At 50.5% G+C, this 8,812-nt stretch overlaps 1 protein-coding gene across 1 annotated transcript; it reads left to right on the top strand.

The window, feature by feature from the left end:
• Positions 1-452: 452 nt before the first annotated feature.
• Positions 453-7,843, top strand: ZNF367 (zinc finger protein 367). The gene is made up of 5 exons (XM_051777388.1): positions 453-946; positions 1,835-1,985; positions 3,610-3,729; positions 4,079-4,217; positions 5,254-7,843. The coding sequence occupies exons 1-5, from the start codon at positions 596-598 to the stop codon at positions 5,492-5,494; spliced, it is 1,002 nt and encodes a 333-aa protein (XP_051633348.1). The 5' UTR covers positions 453-595; the 3' UTR covers positions 5,495-7,843.
• Positions 7,844-8,812: the final 969 nt, after the last annotated feature.

Raw genomic sequence — 8,812 nt, 5'->3', positions numbered from 1 at the left:
CGCGCCAAGCCTGCCCGCGCGCGCCGGCCCCGCCCCCCGCCGCGCCGGGCCAATCAGCGCCTCTCAAAGGGCCGCCTGCCCAATGGGATGGCAGCAGTCGCGGAGCCGCGCTCTCGGGACCCGCCTTCCGGGGCGGGGCCACCGGCTTCCTCGACTCGCGATTGGCCGGTGGGAGCGCGCGCCCCGTGACGCTCGCGCGCGGTGATTGGCTGCGCTCGGGCGCGAAACGTAACGCGGGAAAAGCGGCGGGTCGGCCAGGGCGGCGGCTCCTCCGGGCGCGGCGGCTCCGGTAGCGCTTCGGAAAGGTGCGGGCGCGCTGCCACCGCTTCGGCCCCGCCACTGCTAGGGCCGGGGGCCGCCGCTGACGGCGTAGGTCTGGTCGGGGGTGGCAGCGGAGGCGGAGGGGCGCGGGGGGAAAGGCACCGAGAGCGCGGGGGGCCGCCGTCCCGGTGATGAGCGTCTGAGGCGGAGCCGCGCGGCGACAGGTGGCGGCGGCTGCGGGACGTCCGTGCGGCTGCACGGCCTGGCGCGGGTGGCGGGGCCGTGCCCTCCCTCTCACCGCTCTCCTCTCGCCGCTGTCCGCGAGCGATCGGTGATGGCGGAGCGGCTGCCGCCGGGAGCCCCCTCGGTGATTTTTTGCCAGGACTCGCCGAAGCGCGTCCTGGTCTCCGTTATCAAAACCACCCCGATCAAACCCTCCCCGGCGTGGGGCGGGGGCGAGGAGCCGATGCCCGTCCCGCCAGTCCCCACCAGCCCCGGCTTCAGCGACTTCATGGTCTACCCGTGGCGCTGGGGCGAGAACGCGCACAACGTGACCCTCAGCCCCGGGGGCGGCGACAGCACCGCCGGCCCCTCGGCGCTGCCGCCGCCCCGCGGGGCCGCGGGCAGAGCCCCCGCCGGGGACGAGGAGCCGGCGGAGAGCGGCGGCCGCCACCGGCACCGCAAGGTGAGTGCGGGGAGGGGGAACCCGCGCGCGCCTCCCGCGCCTCCGCCCGGGCGTTTAAAGGGAGGGCACTTCCGGCAGCGGGGCGCGCCCCGGGACGGGGCCGGTTCGCGTCCGGGGAGAACGTCCGTCCTCTGCCCTCCCGACGGCAGGGCCGTGCCCAGCTCGGGGCTTCTCAGGGCCAGGGAGCTCCTGCAGCCGGCCCAGCACGGGCTGCGAGGGTAGTCAGGGGACAGGAGCATCTCTCACACCGGGAAGGGCTGAGGGAGCCGGGCCTGTTCAGCCCTGAAAGGAGACGCTGAGGGGACCTCATTAAAGTGTGTAAATACCTAACGAGGTTGACAAGAGGACTGAGCCAGGCTCTGCCTGTGATGCCGAACAACAGCACAAGGGGAACGGGCAGAAAGTGATGCACAGAAAGTTCCACCTGAACATGAGGAAGAACTTTCTTACCGTGTGGGTGACCACACACCGAACAGGTTGCCCAGAGAGGGGTGGGGTCTCCCTCACTGGGGATATTCTGGAACCCTCTGAACACAATCCTGTGCCATGTGCAGTGGGATGGCCCTGCTGGAGCAGGGAAGTTGGACCAGATGACCCGCTGTGGCCCCTTCCAGCCTGCCCCATTCCGTGGTTTTGTTGCCAGTTCCTCCCCATGTTCCTGAGCATGTGGTGGAGCACTGGCAGTGCCTGGCATCTCCCCTGCTGCCACAGCCCAGCCACCAGGAGCAGGCTGGGGATGGGCTGGACGTGGTCTGGGCTGGTTCTATGCTGTCACGGCACCACTGTCACCATCGTCAGTGCCGTCACTCCGGGGCGTGCTGTGCCTGTTGGCCACGCTGCAGAGCGGGGAAGGTGCTGGAGTTTAGTTCCCTCGTTATTTATGCCCAGGATGGGATCAAACGTGGCCGGCCGAGAGCAGACACCGTCCGAGACCTGATCAGTGAAGGAGAGCACTCCTCCAGCAGGATACGCTGCAATATCTGCAACAGGGTCTTCCCACGAGGGAAATCACTGCAGGCCCACAAGCGCACTCACACGGGTGAGTAAAAGGGAGGGGTGCATTGCTGGGCTGAGCACTTCGGGAGCACCAGGGAAGGAGTTAAAACCACAGAGGAACCTCCCAATACTTGGCCTGTTAATATGTTATTGTAACTACTAATTTAATCATACTTTACTTCCAGTGCTTGTTAGTCACTCACAGTCTTTGTAGCTGTGTTTGTTGTGGCAAAATGTAGCAGCAATTTTGGCTGTAATAGTGTAGGCAAATTACAGAAATATTTTATCTGTTGCAGTTGCAGACCTGCTTTGTAAGAGGGAGAACTTTTTTTGAGCTTGGTGCTCTGCACTTGAGCTTGGTAGCACTTTGTATTCTGACTGCCTCTTCTGTTATTTTCCCTGTTGCTGTTGTGTTTTTCACACCGCATTGAAGTTTCCTGTAAGAGGTTACAGTAACTTAGAAAGTAGATGGCAACTTCAGCACTGTAACACCTTAGAAGTGTAGTTTAAATGTTGAGAAAAGAGTCCACCTGCTTAAAATTAGCACCCAGTTGTTTTTTCCCACCATCTAGAATTCATTTTCTTGGGTGGAGGTGGTCATGCTAATTCTCTGAGCAGTATTTAGAAGGCAGCTCGCAGTTAATTGAAAATGTAGGATGAACTCATTCAGCTGGGCTTGGAGATACTGTTGGTTTAGGTTTTTCAACCAAGCAATTACCTTTTTTTTTTTTAATTCATGTTTCAACAGCACTCTGTATTTGCAATAAAGTGTGAACTAATGTAGCTCACAGTACAGACACAACCATCAGCACTCGCCTCAAGCCAAGCAAACGAAAGCCCACAAAAACCTTGGCTCCCACCTTCGCTTCTTCTGATTCAAGTCCCTACAACTAATCTAGATAATGAAATTAAACAGCAGTTTCCTCATGGATTTTGGTCAAAAGACATTCTTTCACTTAGTTGTACAAGCTGTTGAACTTGTAAGAACTTCTTACCTGAGCAGGTAAGACACCTTACCTGGTGTCATTCCTCCGAGTCACCTCTGTTTGGTCTCCTTCCTGAGGAGCCCTCTCGGGGAAGGAGACACTTGCTGCCTTGTTTTGTCTGGTTGCAGTTTGCATGGAGAAGTCTTCCTTGGTGACTGTTCTAAGAAAACTTTGTTGACTTAAGTCTGGAATAAGTTTCTCGTGCAGCCTCCATTCTTATGACTTTTCTCAAAAGTGAGACTTTCTCCTAATGAGATATTTCTGCAACCTTGTATGTTATTTTAATGTTGACCTCAAGTATTTCACCCTAGTTCAGGCTATGTTAAGGATAAAATTTCTCTGGTTACAACTTGAATTACATCACTTGTCCATTTACTTCCTATATTTCTTGCTCTATAGGGGTCCATAGTTTCACTGGACAAAGCTTATGTGGTGTTATCTAAGAGTCTTAAATCAGAAAACATGACAAGGGAAAAAAATTTTTTTTTCCTCTCTGGAAATAAGTATATTGTCCAGTAGCATAGAACATGTACTTCAGAGTAAACCAGGACTTCTTAAGTAGTTGCAAGTGTCTGAGTGGCTAAAAGGAGAGCTTGCTTGTGTGAGTCTCATGCCAGGGATCACCACTGGGTACTATGACACATAGTCAGCTTTCATAAATCTCTGTTCATTATTTTTAAGGTGAAAGGCCCTATTTATGTGACTACCCAGATTGTGGGAAAGCCTTTGTACAGAGTGGGCAGCTCAAAACTCACCAGCGTCTCCACACGGGAGAGAAACCATTCGTCTGCTCAGAGAATGGTGAGTCATCAGAGAACAATTTGCAGCTTTCTAGGGTCAGAGCAATACTGGAATTGTATACAAGTTCACTTGGCAAAGATACATAAAAGCCTTGGAGTTTAATTTTGGCTGAACTTCTGGGGTGATTCTGCAAATATGTATCTAAGTTGCATATGTTCTCTGCCAATAGATACTAACTTATAAAATGACGAGACACGTTATGAACCTTGCAACTTTGTTTTCAAACAAACCTAGGGTTTTGTGAATGAGGAAGGTTGGGTTCAGTGGCATCTTCATTCCACAGATGTTATGCTTAGTCACTGGTTGGCTGCTTTCCATAACGTGTTCATTTTTGCTTGGTGTTTTTAAGGCTGTTTGAGCAGGTTCACACATGCAAACCGTCACTGCCCAAAACATCCCTATGCCCGGCTGAAGAGGGAGGAGCTCACAGACAGGCTGACCAAGAAGCAAACGGCTGACAATAAAGCTGTGGCTGAGTGGCTAGCAAAGTAAGTTCCCTCATGGTGTCACCTTCCTTGAAATACTTATAAGGGTGGTTTGAAAAAGCATTTTATTCTTCAGAACAGTAAAACCCCAACAAACCAAAACTATACGCTCCTCCAGTACATATCAGTCCTCCTTAAAGGAGTCTGAACTCCTTTAAGACAAAGCTCCTCATGAGACTTTTTTTCTTCCAATTTTTTTTTGTTTTTTTTCTCTGCTTAAATGTCCTTCTTTGCTTGATCAACCCCTGCTAATACCTTGTTAGTGCTGCAGTCTTGCTGAATTTGCCCTTGTATGAGGGGCAACATCTTGTGTTTGCCTAGGGAGAAACGCCTGCTGGGAATGCTATGTAGAGGAGAAACCTGTCACAGATGTTCACTTGGGCACTTTACACTTAAAATACTGAATAAAGAAGGTTTCTGACAGCATAAATACTGTCCTATAAGGGCTGAAAGATAAAGTGAAATGCAGTGCTTAGGCAGATGCAAGTCAGTACTTGGGAGGATTTTGGCAGCTTTGGATTGTTGTCAAGTGTACTCATAGAATCACAGAATCAGCTGGGTTGGAAGGGACCTCCAAGATCATCAAGTCCAACCCTTGATCCAACCCCACTGTGGTTCCCAGACTATGGCACTGATGCCACATCCAGTCTTGTCTTAAAAACCTCCAGGGATGGAGAATCCACCACTTCCCTGGGCAGCCCATTCCAATGCCTGATCACCCTCTCTGGAAAGAAATTCTTTCTAATGTCTAAACCTCCCCTGGCACAGCTGCAGACCCAGCCCTCTTGTCTTGCTGAGAGTTGCCTGGGAAAAGAGACCAACCCCCCCTGGCTCCCCCCTCCTGTCAGGGAGTTGCAGAGAGTGAGGAGGTCTCCCCTGAGCCTCCTCTTCTCCAGGCTGAGCCCCCCCAGCTCCCTCAGCCTCTCCTCACAGCACTTGTGCTCCAGTCCCTTCCCCAGCCTTGTTGCTCTCCTCTGGACCTGCTCCAGCCCCTCCATGTCCTTCATTTGACGAGCGTTCCCCACATTTGGTGTTACAGATACTGGGAGACCAGAGAGCAGCGCGCTCTTGCTTTGAAGACCAAAGCGATGCAGAAAACGGACCAGGAGCAGCAGGACCCGATGGAGTATCTCCAGTCTGATGAGGAGGACGATGAAGAGAAGAGCAGCTCTCACTCAGCTGCCTGCCTGCGCCGGCTGCAGGAGCAGCGCGAGCGCATGCACGGAGCACTGGCTCTCATCGAGCTGGCAAACTTAGCTGTGGCACCCCTGAGACAGTAGATGGGAGCAGTCTCTGCCTACACAAAACGTTACCTGCTGGTGTCACTTAACCAGTTAGATCCCAAGCATAAGCTAAGCACCTTATTTGCTTATCATAGGCTGCTATTCTGTAGAATTTATGAAGAATGTTGTTGCCCCCGTAACGCGGGGTGAGAGAATTGCACTTTTGATAAGATAGAAGACATATGTAAAGTTTATAAGTGTTTTGTAAATATAGGGTTGACAAATTTATGTGTCTTGGGAAGCTAGATTTTGCAAGGTTAACTCATTTATTTGGAGCAGTTTTCACAGGAAGCACTTTCTGAACAAAGTGTTTGCAATTAGCAGAATGGTACATGTGGCCAAAGAAGGCTGACAAAAAGAAAAGCATTTATCTGACTATTTAAGCAAATTTATAAAAAGCGATAGGTCTGGGGATACTGTTAAACAGCAACAAAACTGTGTTTTTCTAATGTCAGTATGTCTTTACCTAGTATCACCAAGGCAAAAGGCAAAGGTTAATCATCTCAGCTTGCAGTGGGAAAGGAACTGCTTCATGCAGGAAATCCTAAGGTTGTTCAGTATCTTCTCTGTGACTGCTCAAGGTATGAGGCTTGACTTTGCTGCTTTACATTTTCTGATTTGATTTCAGCAGAATCTCTTGGTAGCACTTGTTGTTCCTAACATGTGACGTTGGGAACTTTTGCACATTGTTTTGTCTGAAAATGATTAGTCTTGCAAAGTCTAGACAAAGTTAAACAATTGGTAATATTTTTTCAGAGGTTTTTTGACCCTGTAGTGGTTTGGCACTTGATTTTGTTGATAAAGGGGGTATTTACAGGGTGGTATAGATTTCTAGTTAACTATTCCAGATCTTCTATTAGCAAACACTAAGTTTTAAAGTATTGCTTTCATATGATGATCAGCAGATATGAGCCTCCGTACTTTCTGTGCCTAAAGCCACCTTACTGCTTTATTTCAGGATAACATGCCAATTTTGTGTTCACTAACCATAGCACAGCTATCAGTTAAACACTGCAGGAAAATATTCACTATACAACTAGAAAATAGGCTTCCAAAGATAGTTACAAGTGTGTTAACAGTGGGATTTCGTATATTTCCCGAATAAATGAAGTTACAGAATGCTGCCTAGTACTCAGATGTTGATATAAAATGTTTAACAGGGTATCTTGTCACTTTGAGAATGCTGTATACTTTTTAGTAGCATTGTCTCATGGTGATCTTTTTCCATAATTTTCTTTGAAGGCAGCCAGAGATTCCTAATATTCTAACAAAACTTTGTTTTCAGATTGGACTTCTTGTTGTGTGGTTTTGTTGTTGGTTGTTGTTATGAAGCTACTGCTTAAGGGGATATTAATAATGTGCATTTACTGACCTGCTTGCTTTAACTCCTTCCTTTTGTTAGAGGTCAGGAATTTCAAATGAGAAAGGAAGCTTTTTTCCCTCTCACTTAAACAAGAGGAAGAAATAATTTTATCAATCACTTGGTAAAGACTGACCAGATGCATACAGCTGTTCCAGAAAAGTAGAGTGGTTTTACACCAGGAACTGCAACTAGAGAAATGTGTTCTCTGATAACCTGTTGTCTTTGAAAATCTCATTAACCCAGTTCATTTAAATCTTGTATTGATGCACTTAGCTAAAGAGTAATTGAATAATTAAAATAAAAATCGCTTTCATTGAATGTAAATGATTTTGCACCAGTGATACGGTTTAATTTTTGCTTCAGCTTCTGAAAAAAATAGAAAACACTAGTCATACTAGGCTTCTTAGCCTATGTAAAACTGGTAATTCATGTGTGTAGGTTTTGAGTTTCTCAAAAAAATTACATGCTGTTGACTGTTAATCAGGCTTCATGCAAATAATCTGATCCCAAAATGAGCCCTGGACTTAAATCCGTTGTAGTTCTGAGTCATAACTGAGAATTGCTCCTGAGTAGTGTTTCAAAGGGCAAGAGACTCTGTAATTACCAGCCAGTTGCAGACTGGTGTTGTAACTTCATTAGGATTTTTTTTTTTTTCCTAGTCAGCTGTAATGCTTTGGGCAACTTGCGGGATATTTCCTCAAAAATGACAAGTACACTGAATTGTAGTTGGCTGTAGACAAAATTCAGACAGCTGAAGCAGTTCTGGATCATGACAAATTTTGGGTAAAATACCAAGTAAAAGAAAAACCCAGTGTGTGTGAGACTGCTTTTTGTTTTATTAAGTGATTACATACAAGGAGTCATGAAAGTGTTCAGTGCTTTGAAAGATTAAGTTGTAGTTTGGCATGAGTTAAAGGCAGAAGAGTTGATGTGCTGTCATTCTAATAGATGCTTTGAATAAAAACTTTAATTTTCAGGTTTAATGTGTGCTGTTTGGTAATCCTTTAAGTATTCAGCCTCCTCCTTGTTTCTGTAGTGCTGACAGCCCGACTTGTTGCAGAGGGTGAAGGTCCAAATTTGACCCAAGTTAAACCACCCGAGGCAAATTCTGTAGAGCGTTTTTTCACAGTTCGACAGAGCTGTGGGAGTCCCGGGGGCTGCTGGAGCCTGTCCCTGCCGCCGTGCCGGGGGGCTCGCACCTCTCCCTGGCCCGCGGGTGAGTGCCCGGAGTGGACTCGTTCCCACCGGGATGGTTTGACTCCAGCGGGGGCTCGGCGGCACTGCCGGGGGGTGGCCATGAGCCTCGGGAGCCGCTGAGGTGGTGTCGCGGCGCCCCGGGCTTTCACCCCGAGTCCTCTTGCTCGCCGGCCAAGCCCCCCACAGCCGGGCCCCCAGAGCCGACCCCCCCACAGCCGAGAACCCACAGCCGACCCCCCACAACTGAGAACCCACAGCCGAGAACCCACAGCCGGGCCCCCACAGCCGAGAACCCACAGCCGAGAACCCACAGCCGGGCCCCCACAGCCAAGCCTCCCACAGCCGAGACCCCACAGCCGAGACCCCACAGCCGGCCCCCCACAACCGAGAACCCACAGCCGAGAACCCACAGCCGGCCCCCCACAACCGAGAACCCACAGCCGAGCCCCCCACAGCCGAGAACCCACAACCGAGAACCCACAGCCGGCCCCCCACAGCCGAGAACCCACAACCGAGAACCCACAGCCGAGCCCCCCACAGCCGAGCCCCCACAGCCGAGAACCCACAGCCGGCCCCCCACAGCCGGCCCCCCACAACCGAGAACCCACAGCCGAGAACCCACAGCCGGCCCCCCACAGCCGAGAACCCACAGCCGAGAACTCACAGCCGGCCCCCCACAGCCGAGAACCCACAGCCGGGCCCCCACAGCCGGGCCCCCACAGCCGAGAACCCACAGCCGGGCCCCCACAGCCGGG

Source organism: Manacus candei, unplaced genomic scaffold, assembly GCF_025592945.1.
Source record: "Manacus candei isolate 608988 ecotype Guabito, Panama unplaced genomic scaffold, ASM2559294v1 h1tg000010l, whole genome shotgun sequence".
NCBI classification, from domain to species: domain Eukaryota; kingdom Metazoa; phylum Chordata; class Aves; order Passeriformes; family Pipridae; genus Manacus; species Manacus candei.
This window is presented reverse-complemented; position numbering and strand designations above follow the sequence as displayed.

Coding starts and splice junctions, on each gene's coding strand:
- ZNF367 (XM_051777388.1), top strand. CDS start 596: ATGGCGGAGCGGCTGCCGCCGGGAGCCCCCTCGGTGATTTTTTGCCAG. Junction 1,986..3,609: donor CCACAAGCGCACTCACACGG/GTGAGTAAAAGG, acceptor ATTATTTTTAAG/GTGAAAGGCCCTATTTATGT. Junction 4,218..5,253: donor GTGGCTGAGTGGCTAGCAAA/GTAAGTTCCCTC, acceptor TTGGTGTTACAG/ATACTGGGAGACCAGAGAGC.